Consider the following 19,846-nt stretch of genomic DNA (forward strand, 5'->3'; position numbering starts at 1 on the left):
ATCAAATAACACACAGAGTATTAAACATCAAACCAGAGTCATTGAAACAATCTAGGAATGTTCCATTTAGATCAGTTCAATTTAGTGCTGTGTCGTTCATTAACTGCAGGCCACAGACACAGTTCACTCTGATCAAAATTGCACAAAGTAGCAATTTTGTAAAATGGAGTTACCAAAAACACATAACAAGATTAAAATATAAAAAGATAGAAACAGAAGCTGAAAGTAGACTGCAAGAGGATAACAAAAGGCTATCAATCAATTAAAATAACAGGGCAAGAAAATAAGAAATACTCATAATATGGATAAATTTTATGTTATTTACTTTGATAGGAAGAAAGGAAAGGCAGAGAATTTTCTTAATTAGTTAAAGATGCTTATAGTTCATACAGTACAAGAAATTAAAAGGGCAAATGGAGTTAGCCTTTATTACCACAAGTTGGAGTACAAGAGTGAAAAAAAATGTCTTCCTGCAATAAAAAAGGGTCCAGTTGTTACTATGCAACATACTCACCCCTACACCTGACAAAGACATAGTTGACTTTGTGCAGGAGTTCCCAACCTGGGGTCCACAGGTCCCTTGGTTAACAGTAAGGCTCCATAGGATAAAAAAAAAAGGTTGGGAGTCCCTGACATATTGTGAGTGTACAACTTTTCATCAAACTGATAGGAAGGCGATCTTGTGAAGAACAAGTAGTCTTTGAGAATTGGAAAAATGAGAGAAGCTTGCCGACAAGTCAAAAAATTGTTTAAGGACTTGAAGGGGTTGATGCTAGAACGTGTTTCTTAGCTGAAAAATCTAGAACATGGATCCCAGAGGATGTGCATGTTCAAGACAAAGATCGAGGGCTTTTAGACATTACATAATTAAGAAATATGGTTAGTGAAGACAGAAGACATGATCATGTTTAACAACAAGGCAGGATCAAGAGTTGGCATATTCTACACTTTTATTAAGTCAAAGGTCACATGACACCAATGGTGAATACATGTCAGAAATTCCATAGCAAAACTTGGAACACATGAAAAATTTATGGAAGGAAGCTCTTTGAAACAACTGAGACTAAAGTTCATAGATTCCCAAATGGACCCTCTGCTTCAAGTGGGTTGATGCCAGCGCAGGCCAAAAGAAGGTAGAAAGGGGGGGGGGGGGGGGGTTGTCAGCTCCCCTGAGTGCTGTTCAATAGGAGGTTGTGAGGAAAATGATTCAGCATAGACAGAACCCAAGAGGGAAAACAATCTTTGGGACTAAGGGAACACAGGTCTACGTCTATACGTTTGATTGCAGACAGCTTGAAGCAAGGAAAAACTGGCCTTTATTGATGTAGTGAAATAGGTCACTATGGCTCAGGTATATGTCAAACATCAGAACAGTATCTACAAAATTTTTAAATCGACTTACTTCAAATGGATTTAGGTTGATGTAGGTAGATCCAGGTCTCGTAAGCCTTTCAATTTGTTGTTTTGATGTTAGAACAGAGTCCCGCTTTTCAATTTGCTTAACCTGTAAGAATATAAAGCCTTCATTCACTACTGATGTTTCTGTAAATTATTTATAAATAATTTATGGATACAACATTAAAGAAATTGCTAATTGAGAAAAAAAGCAACCCGGGCCACCTTGAAAGAAGAAATTTATACCATAAGATATAGGAACAAATTAAGCCATTTGGCCCATCGAGTCTGCTCCACCATTTCATCCATGTTCCCTCTCAGCCCCAATCTCCTGCCTTCTCCTCATATCCCTTCACGACTTGTCTAACTCAAGAATCTAGCTAGCTACCTCTACCTTAAATATACCCAATGACCTGGCCTTCACAGCCGCAAAAGGCCACAAATGCCATAGATTCTCCACTCTCTGGCTAAAGAAGCTCCTCCTCAGTTTCATACTAAAAGGTCGCCCCTCTGAGGCTCATCCTTTTAGAACGGAGATGAGGAGGAATTTCTTTACATACGAAATCAACCAAAATGATGTCAACATGATGTTGTGTTGAAGCATTCAACTTTACCAGATAAACACAAACACAAGAGAGAGTGGAATTTGTGAAAAGGTTCTTCATACCAGAAAAGAAAATGGAATTAATGGAGAAAACATTTCATTACAACAGAACAATATTCAAACCGGTAAACAATTTCATTCATTGTTTGGACCAAGCTTCTGAGATTTGGAATACAAAACACAGGTTTTTTTTCCAAAAGCAATTTATTTTTCCCTAATTCGTATTCTACTCATTACACCCACGTTCAGCCATTTGGCTGAGGAAAATCTGCCTTTACAAAATTCATAAATCAAAAATTTCAGATGAGGACTAAAATTTCTTACATAATACTGTATATGTGTAAAAATGTAAATAAACAAAGTTCATTTTCTTTTTCCTCTGACTCTTGGTAAACACCCGCCCATACACCTCCTCCCTCTCCTCCATTCAGGTCCCCAAACAGTCCTTTCAGCTGAGGCGACACGGTTGTCTACTGAGTCCGGTGCTCCCGATGCAGCCTCTTCTACATTAGTGAGACCTGTCGTAAATTGAGTGACTGCTATGTCGAGCACCTTTGCACCATCTACCACAAGTGGGACTTCCTGGTTGCCAAACATTTTAATTCCCATTCCTATTCTGACCTGTTGGTCTATGTGTCAAAATGATGCCACCCTCGGGGTGGAGAAGAAACATCTATATTCTAAGTGGATACCCTCCAAACTGATGCAAACAAATCTGCCCCCCTCCACCACTTCCCCACTCTGACTTTTACTTCTTCTCACCTGCTTATTACTTGCCCCTGGGTCCACTCCTCCTTCGCCTTCTCCTGTGGTCTACTCTCCTCTCCTATCAGATTCCTTCCTACCTAGCCATTGATCTTTCCTACCCATCAGGTTTCACCTATTAAACTTCCAGCTAGCCTCCATTCCTCCCCCCCACCTTTTTATTCTGGTATCTTCCCCCTTTCCTTAGCAGTTCTGAAGGAAGGTCTCAGCCTGAAACGTTGACTGTTTACTCTTTTTCATAGATGCTGCTTGATCTGCTGTGTTCCTTCAGCACGCTGTGTGTGCTGCTTCATGTTTTCAACTTGTGTTCGTGACGCATGAATGATGACATATCTTATGGAGTGTAATGGAAAACTGTAATGTGGACAATTTTCTAGGAACTCAATCCCACGCCCCCTTCCATAATATTGGGGGAGGTGAGGTTCACGTATATCTGTATATTTACAGGATGGGCACAGTTTTCAAACAAGTATCTATTCATAAAATCAACATTGACCATTGTCAGAAATCAGACTATCATCTAGAAATTGCAAAAACAAAATTGTTTTGATGGTGAATTGGTAAAGAAGCAAAATCCTTCCTGAATTGATGGAAATTTGGTAGTATACTCTGTAGAAATCTTCAAGTGATTAAGTATGTAAAGGGTTAACATGGTCAGTTAAACAATAGCAACCTGTTTTCTGAAAGAAACGGCTGACGATCAACAGATGTGCTAAGCCATATTTCTTCTTGGAGTTAGTGTTTCGAGATCCCTGTCTCTTTGTGCAATCATGCACATAAATAAGACTGCTGTACACATGAGCCATTATGCCTATTCTGTAATTTGTCTCTCGGTACTGTCACGCACATAGATAAGTCTGGCTCCAGTCTGTCTTGTGTGGGGGTATCTGAACGACTATATTCTTTCTGTAAGGGGAACTGCCAGTTAGTTGGTCACAGACTGTTCCTGTGTGAGAGACTAACTGAAGTGCCCCTGAGGCTTTGAATAAAGAGTTTGTACTTATACGGTCTCTGAGTGACTTTATCCGGATTTGACTTCCACATAAGTGGCATCCATCATTAAGGACCCCCATCATCCAGGGCATGTCATCCTCTCATCAGGACGGAGGTACAGGAGCCTGAAGGCACACACTCAACAATTCAGGAACAGCTTCTTCCCCTCTGCCACCTGATTTCTGAATGAAACTAACTTTTTTTTTGATACTTGCACTATATATATATAAAACCTATGAAAAGTATTCACCCACCCACACTCTTGAAAGTTTTCATGTTTTATTGTTTTACAACATTGAATCACAGCAGATTTAACTTTACTTTATTGTCACCAAACAATTGATACTAGAGCGTACAATCATCACAGCCATATTTGATTCTGCGCTTCGCGCTCCCTGAAGTACAAATCAAATTAAATATAATAAAAATTTAAATTATAAATCATAATTAGAAAATAGAAAAGGGAAAGTAAGGTAGTGCAAGTCAGGTCCGGATATTTGGAAGGTACGGCCCAGATCTGGGTCAGGATCCACACAGCAGTCTTATCACAGTTGGAAAGAAGCTGTTCCCAAATCTAGCCATACGAATCTTCATGCTCCTGAACCTTCTCCCGGAGGAAAGTGGGACAAAAAGTGTGTTGGCTGGGTGGGTCGTGTCCTTGATAATCCTGGTAGCACTGCTCCGACAGCATGCGGTGTAAAGTGAGTCCAAGGATGGAAGATTGGTTTGTGTGATGTGCTGGGCTATGTTCACGATCTTCTTCAGCTTCTTCCGGTCTTGGACAGGACAACTTCCATACCAGGATGTGATGCACCCTAGAAGAATGCTTTCTACGGTGCACCTATAAAAATTAGTGAGGGTTTCAGGGGACAGGCCGAATTTCTTCAGCTTTCTCAGGAAGTAAAGGCGCTGGTGGGCCTTCTTGGCAGTGGACTCTGCTTGGTTAGACCAAGTCAGGTCATTTGTGATATTCACCCCAAGGAACTTAAAAGCTTTTGACCTGTTCCACCTGCGCACCACCGATGTAGATGGGGTCATGCGGTCCGCTACTCCTTTTGAAGTCAACAACAAATTCCTTCCTCTTGCTGACGATGAGGGATAGGTTATTGTCTTTGCACCATGCCACCAGGTGCTTAATTTCCTCTCTGTACTCAGACTCCATCATTACCCAAGATACGGCCTACAATTGTGGTGTCATCAGCAAACTTATATATTGAGTTAGATGGAAACTTGGCTACACAATCATGGGTGTACAGTGAGTACAGCAGGGGGCTGAGTACACAGCCATGTGGGGCACCAGTGCTCAGGCTGATTGGAGAGGAGAGCTTGTCCCCTATTTTTACAGCCTGGGTCCTGTCTGTGAGGAAGTTGAAGATCCCGCTGCAGATCTGAGTGCTAAGACCCAGGTTCCGGAGCTTAGGAATCAGTTTATTTGGAATGATGGTATTAAAAGCAGAGGGAGGAATGTAGTGCCAGGAAGATGGCATCTGCCGTTGACCTATTGCTCCCGTAGGCGAATTGTAAAGCGTCCAGTTTGACCGGTAGGTTATGGTTGATGTGTGCCATAACCAATCACTCGAAGCACTTCATAGCAATTGATGTTAGAGCCACAGGTCGGTAGTCATTCAGGCATGCCACCTTGCTTTTCTTCGGCACCGGGATTATTGTTGCCTTCTTAAAACACGAGGGGATCTTAAGACTGAAGCAGGGAGCAGCTGAAGATGTCAGCAAACACTCCAGCTAGCTCGCTTGCACAGGCCCGGAGAACCCGTCCCCGGGACGCCATCTGGGCCCGTCGCTTTCCTTGGATTTATCTTCAGGAAGGCTCTTCTAACGTCTTCCTCGGTGATGATGAATCTTGATGCCACCAGGTCCGGTTCATCCAGAGGGGGCGGGATGCTCCTCTTCTGTTCGAATCTTGCATAGAATACATTAAGTTCGTCAGGAAGAGAAGTGCTACAGTTATTGATTTTCCCAGCCTTTTTTTGGCCCTAGTGATCTCATTTAGACCCTGCCATAGTCAACTGGCATCCCTCTGGATAGCCTGGGCTTCCAACTTGGCCCGATATTGCCTCTTGGTGCCCTTAATGGGTTTCCGGAGTTCACGCCTGGATTCCATGTAGCGACTGGTATCCCTGGGCCTAAAAGCCACAGCTCTAGACTTCAAAAGGGACTGGACCTCATAATTCATCCAAGGTTTCTGGTTAGGGATTACCCAGATCGTATTGCAAGACGCACAGTCCTCTGTGCATTTCCAGATAAAGTCCACGACAGCTTAGGCATACTCATCGAGGTTAGCTGCCGAGTTCTGAATACTAACCAGTCCACCGATTCAAAGCAGTCATGGAGGACCTCATCCATTTCCTCTTTGGCCTTTTTGACACTGATCAACAGAAAAAGACTTTCACATCTATTTTCACTTTGACATTTACAAAGTGATCTAAATTAAGTACAAATATAAAACACAAAATAATTGATTGCATAAGTATTCACCTTCTTCAAGTCAGTATTTAGCAGATGCACCTTTGGCAGCAGTTACAGCCTTGAGATAGGTCTCTATCAGCTTTGCACATTTGGTGACTGCAATTTCCCCCCATTCTTTACAAAATTGCTCAAGCTCTGCCAGATTGCATGGGAATTGTGAGGGAACATCCACAAATTCTCAATTGAATTGAGGTCTGGACTCTGACTTGGCCACTCCAGGACATTAACTTTGTTGGTTTTAAGCCATTTCTGTGTAGCTTTGGCTTTACGCTTGGGGTCATTTTCTTGCTGGAAAACAAATCTTCTCCCAAGTCACAGCTCTCTTGCAGACTGCAGCAGGTTTCCTCCAAGATTTCTCTGTATATTGCTGCATTCATTTTACCCTCCATCTTCACAAGCCTTCCAGGGCCTGCTACAGTGAAGCATCCCCACAGCATGATGCAGTCACCACCATGCTTCACGGTAGGGATGCTGTGTTTTTGATGATCTGCATAGCTTTTAGTCTGATGACTAAAAAAGCTCAATCTTGGTTTCATCTGACCATAGAACCTTCTTCCAGCTCATTCAGACTGTCTAGATGCCTTCAGGCAAACTTTAGCCAAGATTTCATGAGTTTTTTTTCAACAGTGGTTTTCTCTTTGCCTCTCTTCCATAAAGCTGTGACTGGTGAAGCACCCAGGCAAAATGGTTGTTACATGTGCAATCTCTCCCATTTCAGCCAATGAAGCTTTTAACTCCTCCAGAGTTGTCATAGGTCTCTTGGTGGCCTGCCTCAATAGCCCCTTTCTTACACGGTCACTCAGTTTTTGAGGACAGCCTATTCTAGGCAGTTTTACAGCTGTGCCATATTCTTTCCATTTCTTGATGATTGACTTAACTGTACTCCAAGGGATATTCAGTGACTTGGAAATGTTCTTGTATCCTTCTCCTGACTTGTGCTTTTCAAAAACCTTTGATTCTTCTTCTTCGGTTGTCCATCAAATTCCAATGACAACGTCCACTTCTTTAACAGTGAGATCTTTGATGAGTATGCAGTCCTATCCTGGACCTACAAGCTTTATTGTAGGTGGGACACGTATAAGTGGTAGTGGTAGTAGTGATAGTTAGCATGGCTGCATTTCTCCTGGCTCTCTTCTGGTTGCTCTTTCCATCTCCAGAATACAAACCTCGTCCCTACACAGCTGTCGCCAAGTGATACTGTCAGCAGCAACATCCTCCAGGTCCTCAGGTCTGATCTTGCACTTCCTTAAAGCATTCTTCATCTGATCCTTATAGCACTTCTTCAGCCCTCCAGCTGAGCGTTGACCATGAAGTAGCTGGCCGTATAACACTCTGCGGGGTAGCCGACATGGGGGCATCCTCATCACGTGCCCCAGCCACTGCAACTGACGCTGGGTGATCATGGCCTCAATACTTCTGCAGTTGGTCTTTACTAGTATTTCAGTGTGAGGCACCCACTTACGACAGGTAATTCCCTGGATGCGCTGAAGGCAGCTTATGTGGAAGTGCTCCAAGGACTTGATGTGATGGCTGTAGGTTACCCAAGCTTCACAGCTATAAAGGAGCATGGTGACACAGACTGCTTGGTATACGGCAACCTTTGTGGAGGGATGAAGGGTCCTGTTCTGAAAGACTCGACGCCGAAGTCTCCCAAAGGCAGCTGATGCCTGTTTAATGCAGCTCTGGATGTTGTTGTCAATGCCGCTATCCTCAGAGAGAATGCTCCCCAGATATTTGAAAGATGGCACTACTGACAGCTTTTCATCACTAACAGTGAAGGCAGGTAGAGTGGGTGGGACACTGGTACTCCATTGGCAAACCACTTCTGTCTAGATCCTCCTGAGTATGGGCCACAAAAACACAGTCGTCTGCATACTGCAACTCCAGGACCTTTTCTCTACGGAGTTTGGTGGTTGCGTGGAGCATCCTGAAGTCAAAGAGGTTGCCATCTAATCTGATGTCCACTGCCACACTGCTGCTGTCCTCAATCTCGTTGTGGAGAAGCTTGGTAACACACAAGAGGAAGATGTTAAAGAGCACTGGCACTAGCACACATCCCTGTGCGTACAAGGGAGGGCTTGGACTCTTGTCCTCCTATAGTCACCCAAGTAGTCATCCATCGTGGAACTGGCGGAGGATGTTAACAAAACCATATAACCATATAACAATTACAGGACGGAAACAGGCCATCTCGGCCCTTCTAGTCCGTGCCGAAATCTTACTCTCACCTAGACCCACCTACCTGCACTCAGCCCATAACCCTCCATTCCTTTCCTGTCCATATACCTATCCAATTTTTTTTTTAAATGACAAAATCGAACCTGCCTCTACCACTGCTACTGGAAGCTCGTTCCACACAGCTACCACTCTCTAAGTAAAGAAGTTCCCCCTCATGTTACCCCTAAACTTTTGCCCCCTAACTCTCAACTCATGTCTTCTTGTTTGAATCTCCCCTACTCTCAATGGAATAAGCCTATCCACGTCAACTCTATCTATCCCCCTCATAATTTTAAATACCTCTATCAAGTCCCCCCTCAACTTTCTACGCTCCAAAGAATAAAGACCTAACTTGTTCAACCTTTCTCTGTACAGATCTCTCTGTATTTTCTCTGTAAAAATCCTCCTGTCCTGTGGGACAGCCAAACCTGAGGAGGACATCCCATAAGAGCTCCCTTTGCACAGCGTCAAATGCTTTGGAGAGGTCGACAAAGACCATTAACAGGACCTGATGTTGCTCCCGGCACTTTTCCTCAAGCTGCCGGGCTGTGAAGATCATGTCAATCATGCTCTTGTTCTTCCTAAATCCACACTGCGATCCAGGCAGCATTGACTCGGTGATGTTGCTGATGAGCCTCTGAAGCATTTCCAGCAACAGAAAGGAGTGATTATGCCCCTACTATTGCCGCAGATGGCCTTGTCACCTTTGTTCTTATAAATCACAACGATGTTTGCATTTCTCCATTGCTGTGGGATGTTCTCATCAGTCCAGGCCTTGGTGATGTACTGGTAGAGGGTAGGCAAACACATGTACCCTTCGTTCTTCAGTAACTCAGCAGGGAGATTGTCAATGCCAGGGGACTTGTTGTTCTTAAAGGAATGGACAGCTGACAAAAGCTCCTGGAAGGTTGGTGGTAGACTGAGGTCATGGATAGGAGGAAGTTCAGGCAGTACGTCCAGGATGGTGGGGTCTGCGTCAGAATCCTGATTAAGCAGGGTGTTAAAATGCTCAGCCCACCTCAGCAGAATGGTATTCTGATTCTTCATTAGTGTTTGGCCATCTTATGTTTTCAGGGGAGTAACGCATCGATTTATTGGGCCGTAGGTGGTTTTGACAGCATTGTGAAAATTATGCATGTCATTATTATTGACAAAGGACTGGATTTCATGTGCCTTTTCAGTCCACCACTCATTTTGTATGGCCCATATTGCCTTTTGCACTTTCCTCTGAGCTGCCTGCCAATGCTGCCTGATGCTGATGGATGAAGGGTTATCTAAAGTTGCCTGGTGTGCTTTGTGCATGTCCTTAAGCAAGTTGTGGATGGTATCTTGGTGGTTCCTGCTCTTATGGCCAGTGGATTGGGCTGCTGCCTCATAGAGCTAGAGATGATATAGGTCCATTGTTGTTCCATGGTATTTTCTGAACTCAGACAAGGTTCCAGCTCCCTTAGTTTCTCAGTTAGGATGCATCAAAACTCACCTCTTGCTTCTGTGTTTCTCAGGCGGTTGCAATTTAGCCGCTTTTTATTGGGTTTTTGCAGCCGCAAGGGGGGAACGCAAATGGCATGAGGCTACTTACTCTTTGCTCTGAGCATAACCTTAGATATACACACACACATATATATAAAATGCATATACATGTGTGCATGTATGTATAATATAAACACACACACACAATTTTTTACTGTAATTCACAGCTTTTTCTATGTATTGCATTGTACTGCTGCCAAAAAGACAACAAATTTCATGATATATGCCAATGATCTTAAACTTGCTTCTGATAATTGCTTGAGATTTTCTGGCATCATATTAAAAAAATCCTAGAAACAAGCAAGCAAAACAGTGAATAAACTCTTCTCAAGCTTCTAGCTGGCTACAGGTCTCTACTATAACTGACATTTCAATGACAAACTCTGCTACCTTCTTCAGGGATGATGCCTGGGCAATTTTAGTCTAGTGGTATCTGTAGCAAAACAACCTTCACATTCATGTTTGCATTACGTGCTCTGCATGTATCAACTATAACACGCATATATTCGCACCTCAAAACGCTGTAGGGAATTCAGAAGGACAAGATCTGCCATCACTTGGATAGTCAATGCCTGATCAACAATTGTAAGCATGGTTTTGTGCATGGAAGGTCATATCTTTGAAAGTTAATTGAAAAGGTAATTAGGGTATAAATGAAAGTAGGTGAGTGGAAATTGTCTATTTGGACTTTATTTATTTATTGAGATACAGCGTGGAATAGGCCATTCTAGCTCCTTCACCCAGCAATTCCCTGATTTAACCTGAGCCTAATCCAGAGAGAATTTACAATGACTAATTGATCTCCCAACCAGTGTGGAAGGAAACCAGAGCACCTGGAGGAAATACACATGGTCACGGGGTAAACGCACAAATTCCTTACAGGCAGCAGCGGGAATTGAACCTGGGTCACTGGTATTGTAAAGCATTGTGCTAACCACTACGCTAACCACACTGTAGGTAAGGCCACTCACAAGGTGCCACGTGACAGACTGAGCTCAAAGATCAGGTCGCACGGGATTCAGAGGGAGCTGTCGAGGTGGATTCAGAATTTGCTGACAGGAAGCAGAAAGTACTGAGTGAAACTCACTTCTCCAACTGGAGACCTACGAGTTGTGGGATGGACTGTGAGTTGTGCAATGCCCCAGGTGTCAGTATTGGAACCTGTTATTCATTATTTATGTAAGTGATTAGTTGGGACCTGTTATTCACTATTTATGTAAATGATTAGAATATGAATGTTTATGATAGGATTAGCAAGTTTGCTTATGATACTAATTTAGGGCGTCTTCTTGACAGCGAAGCAGGATGCAATGCATTGCAAAGAGATCTTGAGCAGTCAGGGAGATGGGCTGAGATAGGGCAAATGGACTTCAACTTACACAAGTGTGAGATGATATATTTCAAGACAAGTCAAATCAAGTTTATTGACATTTAACTATATATGAGTATACTGTCAAATGAGACAATGTTTCTCCAGACCAGGCTGTATTCTGTACACATAACACACAATAAATAAGAAAAGTAAGTCTAAAATCTACAGGTAAAGTACACATAAAGTGCATAAATTAAATATTATAAGGCACAGGACTGGTAACACTTCGAATACAATGCAGCAGGAAGTTCAGAAGCCTAATGGTCTGAAGGAAGAAACTGTTCCCCATCCTGACCGTTCTTGTTTTATACATTTAGATGTTCTAACCAGGCTAGGACCAATAAAGTAAATGGCAGGCCACTGACAAATGTTGGGGAACAGAGGGACCCAAGAGTCCAGCTGCACAGAATACCGACAGCAGCTGCACGAGTCGAGAGGGTGGTGAAGAAGACCTTCAGCATGCTGGCCTTTCTTTATCAGTCAGGCCAGTGAATCTTGAAGTAGGGACGTTATGTCTCAATTACATAAGTCGCTGGGGACGCCAGAATCGGAGCACTTTGTACAGTTTTGGTCGCACTCTCGTAGGAAAGGCATTGTCAAGCTGGAGAGGGCGCAGAAGAGATTTACATGGATGCCACCTGGACGAGAGGACTGGAGTTACAGGGAGAAGTTGGCCACACTGGTTCTTTAATCCTCGGAACACAGGAAAATGAGGGTGACCTCACCAAAGTTTATAAAATCATGAGGGCTATGGATAAGATGGACAGTCATAGTTTGCCCCAAGGTTTGGGGAGTTCAAAACTGTAGGACGTAGTTACAAGAGGGGAGAGATTTTGAAAGAGACATAAGAGGTGATTTCTTCACACAGAAACCACTGAATACCTAGAATGATGTGCCAGAGCAAGTGGTCGAGGTGGATACAACATTTAAGAGGTATTTAAATAGAAGGGAGTTTGGAGTTGTGGACCAAACGTAGGTAATTAAGACTTGTTGACTTTATGACTCCAACAATAAAATACATAATGTACCGCAGAGATTGATGGGAATGGTTGGGTGGGGGGGGGGGGGGGGGGTTCAACAATTCCAAGAATGTAAACTAAAAATTAATTGTGCCTTCTTCACTGTTTCATGCTGTACCTCACAAATTACAACACATTTAACAGACTGCCAAACCCATCTTCTGAATTTCCTACAGGTATATACTGTATATAAAAACATTGCCTATTCGCTGGACCCTATTTGACCACAGGATGGGCGTGCTTGTGCAATAACCCTAAACACGGTAACAAAATGTGGCTCTAGGACATCACGTGCACCAGAAATCTGCAAGCCATGACATCCGGGGCCCTAAGAGTTATAGAAAAGTACAGCACAGAAACAGGCCCTTTGGCCCATCAAGCCTGTGCTGAACCGTTTAAACTGCCTACTCCCATTGACCTATTATCCATGTATCTATCCAAACTTCTTAAACATTGAAATCTGCTTACATGCATCACTTCCGCTGGCAGCTCGTTCCACACTCTCACCACCTCCAAATGAAGACTCAGGCTACATTTTTTTTGGTGAATGCATGTTTTTCTGTAATCATAATTATATGTGCTGTGTGTGACTGCTGGTACTGTGTTTTGCACCTTGGCTCCAGAGGACTGCTGTTTTGTTTGGCTATATATGTGTGTGTATGGTTAAATGACAATTACACTTGAAAGCTGTCAGACTTCTGTGGGTGTATTCTAAGTGAGCTGGGCAATTTCACTCATACAAGTGAAATTTTGCTAGTTTTAAATTGCAACTGTCTTAATGGGATGAAAATCGATGCAATCTGATCCTCTCATCTGCCAGTTCTGTTACAAACCTGATATGTCACCAAAGACACTTACAAATTTCTACAGATGTACCATGGAGAGCATTCTAACTGGTTGCATCAACGTCTGACATGTGGGGGGGGGGGGGGGGGGGGGCACAGGAATCGAAAAAAGCTGTCAATTTACTAAGCTCCATCATGGCTACTAGCCTCTATACTATCCAGGAGTGGTTTCTCAAAAAGGCAGTGTCCATCATTAAGGACCCCCATCACCAGGTCATGCCCTCTTTTCATTGCTGCCATCAGGAAGGAGGTACAGAAGCCTGAAGACACACTTCAAAGATTCAGAAACAGCTTCTTCCCCTCTGCCATCTGATTTCTGAATGGATATTGAACCCATGAACAAGATTACCAGAATTAGTATCGTGGATGTCTGTGAAAAGTAAGAATTTCAGGTCATACACTGTATAAATTCTCTGATGTCAAATGGAACCACTGAATTCTCATTCAATGATTGTGAAAGATTTTGTGAATACTAGGAATGTGACACGGAATAAATAGTTTCAAGTTTTTATTATTGTGGGTGGGTTCACGGACAGCTGTAAAAATTTGAGGTGTGTTGCAACCAACACCAACTGCACAGCCTGCTGAAACTACAGCAGATATTTATTGACATGTGGAGCTCTCAGATAACTGAAGAGTCTTCAACAAGTTGAGATCATGATGGATTACTTGTTTTCACTTTGTAAAGATGCTTCGCCATACTTTAAAAGGCGAAGGTTATGGATTCAAATCCAAATGATACAATCCAACTGAACCGTTACTGTCAAAGACCCACTTTCTTAATCAGCTCAGATAGATATGTTTTATTCAATGTACTAACACAATAGATAACGTTATATTTCAAAATAACTATTGTTATTGAAAACTGCAGTCATCACAAAGTACTCCATAAATCCTTTGCTACACAGTTCACGGTATGCCTCTGTTTTGCCTTATAAACATCCCATTGCAAACAAGAACAATACCTAATGCCTGCCCCATATCTCAACCAAAAAACCACCCACATATTAGCAATAAATCCTTAACACTGTAACCTTGAACGAAGCGCCACACAGCACAGGAACAAGCCCACAATGCTGTGCCAAACTAATTAAACTAGTAATTAAAAGCTCAAAACATGAGGAAATCTGCAGATGCTGGAAATCTAGAGAAACATAGGACAAAATGCTGAAAGAACTCAGCAGGTCAGGCAGAATATAATGGGAAAGAATAAATAGTCAACGTTTCAAACCAAGACCCTTCTTTACAACTAAGAAGGAAGGGAGGTCAGAATAAGAAGCTGGAGGGAGGGGAGGGGAGAGGAAGAACCAGGTGGCAGGTGATTGGTGAAACCGGGAGAAGGGGAGGGATAAAGTAAAGAGCTGGGAAGTTGATTGGTGAAAGAGATAAACAGCTGGAGATGGGGGAATCTAATAGGAAAGGTTAGAAGACCATGGAAGAAATGGAAGAGGGAGAGGCACCAGAGGGAGCTGATGGGCAGGTAAAGAGACAAGGCGAGAGAGAGAATATAGGAATGAGTAATGGTGAACAGGCGGGGATCGATGGGGGGGGGGGGCAGGGAGGCAATTATCAGGTTCAAGAAATCAATGTTCATCAAGTTGAAGGCTATCCAGACCGATTATAAGATGTTGTTCCCCTTATAAGGGCTGGATAGGGGCTGCTCCCACTAACCAATCCCTGGCCAATGAAGATTGAGGGGAGAACTGACGTATATAAAATCATGAAGAGCATATAGGATGAAAGAATCTAGTTCCCCCAAACCACACACCCCTCCCCAAGGAAGGGTTGCTAAAAACATGAGGACATAGGTATAAAATCATGAGAGATTGAAAAGGGACATCAAGAGGGCAGTTTCTTTATGCAAAGGATGGTGTACATTTGGAATTTTGGTTAAGGTGGTCACATCAGTAAAATTTAAAAATCTTCCAGGTTAAGTACATGGATAGAAGGTCAAAGGGCCATAGGCCAAACATGTGCAGATAGGGCCATTTCCCTGCAGAATTGGGCCAAGAGGGATTGTTTCTGTAGACTGCAGATACTGGAATATGGAGAAATAATGTGTTGGAGGAAATCAGCAGTAGCGTTTGAGGAGAGACAGGAACTGCTGAAATCCTGCAACAGGACACTAAAAAATCAACATCCAGGGCAGCTGGGGCGGGCACCACCAACCAGTCATAAGACCACAAGACCTTAAGATATAGGAGCAGAATTAGGCTTTCTGGCCCATCTAGTCAGCACTACCATTCCATGATGACTGATACATTTTCCCTCTTAGCGTTAATCTCCTGCCTTCTCCCCATAATTCTTCATGCCCTGACTAATCAACAATTTATCGAGCTCTCACTTAAATATACCCATTGATTAGACCTCCACAGTCGCCTGTGGCAACAAATTCTACAAATTTACCACTCTCTGGCTAAAGAAATTCATTCTTATCTCTGTGCTAAAGAACGTATTTCTATTCTGAGGTTCTAATCAGGGGTCAGGGCAGGTGGAGAGGGGGTACCCACTGCCTAATCAGGTGTCAGGGTGGTCCCTAATGACTAATCTGTGGTCAGGACGGGTGAGGGGGTCACCCACTGACCAGTCAAGGGTCAGGCTACCTGGGGGCGGGGGAGTAGGCACCCACTGACCAATCAGAAGTCAGGGCGACTGGGGGCAGCACCCACAAACCAATTAGAAGTCAGCGCGGCTAAGGGGGCACCCACCGACCAATCAGAGGTCAGGGCGGCTGGGGGACAGCACCCACCGACCAATCACAGGCCCCAGGCGAAGGCATGGCCTGAACTGTACAGGCCACGGCTGCACTTTCCCTCCTAAATACCCGTCCTGTCTCTGGCGAAGGTTGCCATTCGAAATACATCCCCTCCACGGCCGCAGACCCGCCGTCTTTACCTCAGTGAGAAACACCTTGAAAGCCTCCTCTCCGCTGGATTCCGTCGCGGGCGCTGATTTACCCGCCGGTGTTCCACTACACGCCGCCATCTTGCCGCCTCCTCCTCCACCGCCCAGCCCGCTCCTGGAGGGCCACGTGACCCACGCAGCCGACCTTTGAACCGGCGCACGGCGGCGTTTGATTGACAGTCAAGTGCAGGTCGCCTCTTTCCGCCGGGTGGCCGGTAAAACCGGAGCGATGAGGTTGCCGGAATTCCCACTTATTTCGCTTCTTTATACTGAACAATCCACCGACAACGAACGAGAGAAGCCGACGCCAGGCTCCGAGGAACTCAAGCAATTGTAATATGAGTTGAGGGGCAGACTGGACACAATGGGCCGAAGGGTCGGGCTCTCGGTTGCTACGATGACTACAAGGCTCCTCAACATTCAACAATAATATTTAATGTTTTCCTACCGATATCGCGGACCTTTGTCTTGCGGCCCACGATTTATCGCTCAGATGGAAATCAGAATCAGATTTAAAATCACCGGCGTATGTACTTTGCGGCTTCAGTACAATGTAGTACATAATAACAGAAAAATACTGTGAATTACAGTAAATATGTGTGTGTAGAGAGAGAGAGGGTTAAAGTACAGAGCTGCAAAAATAAAAATGACGGACGCTGCCTTTTTTGAAGCATCGCTCCTTGAAGATGTCCTGGACATTAGGGAGGCCAGTGCCCATGATCTGACTTAAGTTTAAAACTTTCTGCAGCTTATTTTCAGCCTGTACAGTAACACCCCCACCCCCATACCAGACGATGATGCAGCCAGTTAGAATGCTCTCCACAGTACATCTGTAGAAATTTGCAATTGTCTTTCGTGACATACCAAATCTCAAACTCCTAATGAAATCTCGCCGCTATCATGTCGTGCCTTCTTTATAACTGCGTCAATACGTTGGGACCAGGTTAGATCCTCAGAGATATTGGCACCCAGGAACTTGAAGTTGCTCACGCTCTCCACTTCTGATCCCCCTATGAAGACTGGTGTGTGTTCCCTCATCTTACCTTTTCTGAAGTCCACGATCAGGTCTTTGGTCTTACTGACATTGAGTGCATGGTTATTGTTGTGACACCACTCAACTAGTTGATATACCTTGCTCCAGTACTAAGTCACTTGCAGCTGAAGCTTCTAACTTTTCTCAACATAACAGAATAAAGAAAAATCTCTTCATCAGAGTCCTCATCTGAAGATTGTGCTCCAGAGTGTTTACTTTCCAGTTAGTGGAAATGTATCACAGCATAGAATCCAGTCGGTTTTTTCAGTACTTTATTGAAATTTCTCACTCGTCTAAATGTTGTCATTCTAATTCCCCAATCATAATTATCATTTCGCTCTCCTGAGACTGCAACCCTAAAAGTTCAAATTTCAGTTATTACCAAAGTATGTATACATTTTACAACCTTGAGATTCATCTCCTTACAGACAGCCACAATAGTAGAAGCCATAGATAAAAATTGTGCAGAGAATAAAAATTGTGCAGGCAGTAAAAATAAGCAAATAGCATTCAGAATGAAAAGGAGACATAGAACATAGAATAGTACAGCAACATTACAGGCCCTTCGGCCCACAATGTTGTGCCGACCCTCAAACTCTGCCTCCCATATAACCCCCCCCCACCTTAAATTCCTCCATATACCTCTCTAGTAGTCTCTTAAACTTCACTAGTGTATCTGCCCCCACCACTGACTCAGGCAGTGCATTCCACGCACCAACCACTCTCTGAGTGAAAAACCTTCCTCTGATATCCCCCTTGAACTTCCCTCCCCTTACCTTAAAGCCATGTCCTCTTGTACTGAACAGTGGTGCCCTGGGGAAGAGGCGCTGGCTGTCCACTCTTGTCTATTCCTCTTAATATCTTGTACACCTCTATCATGTCTCCTCTCATCCTCCTTCTCTCCAAAGAGTAAAGCCCTAGCTCCCTTAATCTCTGATCATAATCCATACTCTCTAAACCAGGCAGCATAGACACAAAGCCCAGAGCAAACCCCACAGTCTCAGTTCAGCACATGGCGGAGTGCACATCGTGGAGCCCGGAGCAGCGAGCAGAACTGCCCAATGTTTGCTCCCGGTCCCAACACCCTGCCTTTTCAATCCATCTGACCTGGCGTTCGACTCTTCCTCTGGGAGATATTAAAAGTAAATGGCTGAAAGCCAAACCGTTGTCAGTTTTAGGTCAATGTGGTGGCCAGTGCTATCATGTTTGCTGTTGTGTGCTGGGGCAACAGGCTGAGGGTAGCGGACACCAACAGAATCAACAAACTCATTCGTAAGGCCAGTGATGTTGTGGGGGTGGAACTGGACTCTCTGACGGTGGTGTCTGAAAAGAAGATGCTGTCCAAGTTGCATGCCATCTTGGACAATGTCTCCCATCCACTCCATAATGTACTGGTTAGGCACAGGAGCATGTTCAGCCAGAGACTCATTCCACCGAGATGCAACACTGAGTGTCAAAGGAAGTCATTCCTGCCTGTGGCCATCAAACTTTACAACTCCTCCCTCGGAGTGTCAGACACCCTGAGCCAATAGGCTGGTCCTGGACTTATTTCCACTTGGCATGATTAACTTATTATTATTTTATTTTTATGGTTTTATATTGCTATATTTCTACACTATTCTTGGTTGGTGTGACTAACGAAACCCAATTTCCCTCGGGATCAATAAAGTATGTCTGTCTGTCAAAAACTGGAAACCTAGTCTGTTAGACATTAAGTTCACAATAATATCTAGTACCTGTACCTATATGTCACCCTGAGATTCATTTTCTTGCGGGCATTTACAAACATAGTGGGCATGCTATCTTGGTGCCAGAATGTGTGATGATACAGTACTTGCGGACTGCCCCCGGCACATCCTTGGGTGTGCTGGTTGTTGATGCAAGCGGAGCATTTTGCTGTATGTTTTGATGTACGTACATGTGAATCGGAATAATTTTGAAAAAAAGTCTCCATCAGCAACTTTGTGCCCTCTGGAGCTGTCTTTTAGGAGTTTGCACCTTCTCTCTGGCCAATCCGGTTCTTTCCTTTATTTGCTATGTTAATTCATCATCTTCATCATCATATGCCATGTCAATTGCCATGACCATGATTGCTCTTGGCAAATTTTTCTACAGAAGCGGCTTGTCTTTGCCTTCTTCCGGGCAGTGTCTTTACAAGAGGGGTGACCCCGGCCATTATCAATACTCTTCAGAGGTTGTCTGTCCCACCCACTGTCACATGCAAATGGCTACTTGGAGAGCTGAGTGTCCGATAGGGACCAAAGCAGGGCAAGCTGCCCCAGACTGGACACGACAAGCCCCTTCGCCAGAGATGCTATCCCTCCCTGGACACCCCATACACCATCTGCATCTCTACTGCCCAGGCACTTACATAGACATTGTTCTTTTCCAATATTTTTATTAATTTACATATAAGAATACAGAGTACAGGGAAAAAAAAAAATATATATATATATATATCAAACAGGAGGTAATCTGCAGATGCTGGAAATTCAAACAACAACACGCACAAAATGTTGGCGGAACGCAGCAGGCCAGGCAGCATCTATAGGGAGAAGCGCTGTCGACGTTTCAGGTCGACACCCTTCATCAGACTTGACGAAGGGTCCCGGCCCGAAACATCAATAGTGCAGTGCTTCTCCTTATATATGCTGCCTGGCCTGCTGCGTTCCACCAGCATTTTGT

At 43.9% G+C, this 19,846-nt stretch overlaps 1 protein-coding gene across 1 annotated transcript in view; it reads right to left on the reverse strand.

Moving 5' to 3' along the window:
• The window catches only part of dnajc8 (DnaJ (Hsp40) homolog, subfamily C, member 8), a 65,296-nt gene extending 49,023 nt beyond the window's left edge, over nucleotides 1-16,273 (reverse strand). The window contains exons 1-2 of the mRNA XM_073028385.1: nucleotides 16,120-16,273; nucleotides 1,403-1,504 (exon numbers count right to left, since the gene is read on the reverse strand). Coding sequence (XP_072884486.1) covers nucleotides 1,403-1,504; nucleotides 16,120-16,209 — 192 coding nt within the window. The 5' untranslated portion in view covers nucleotides 16,210-16,273. The remainder of the gene's footprint in view (nucleotides 1-1,402; nucleotides 1,505-16,119) is intronic.
• Between the last annotated feature and the right edge of the window lie 3,573 nt (nucleotides 16,274-19,846).

This window comes from Hemitrygon akajei, chromosome 24 (genome assembly GCF_048418815.1).
Source record: "Hemitrygon akajei chromosome 24, sHemAka1.3, whole genome shotgun sequence".
Lineage (NCBI taxonomy): Eukaryota > Metazoa > Chordata > Chondrichthyes > Myliobatiformes > Dasyatidae > Hemitrygon > Hemitrygon akajei.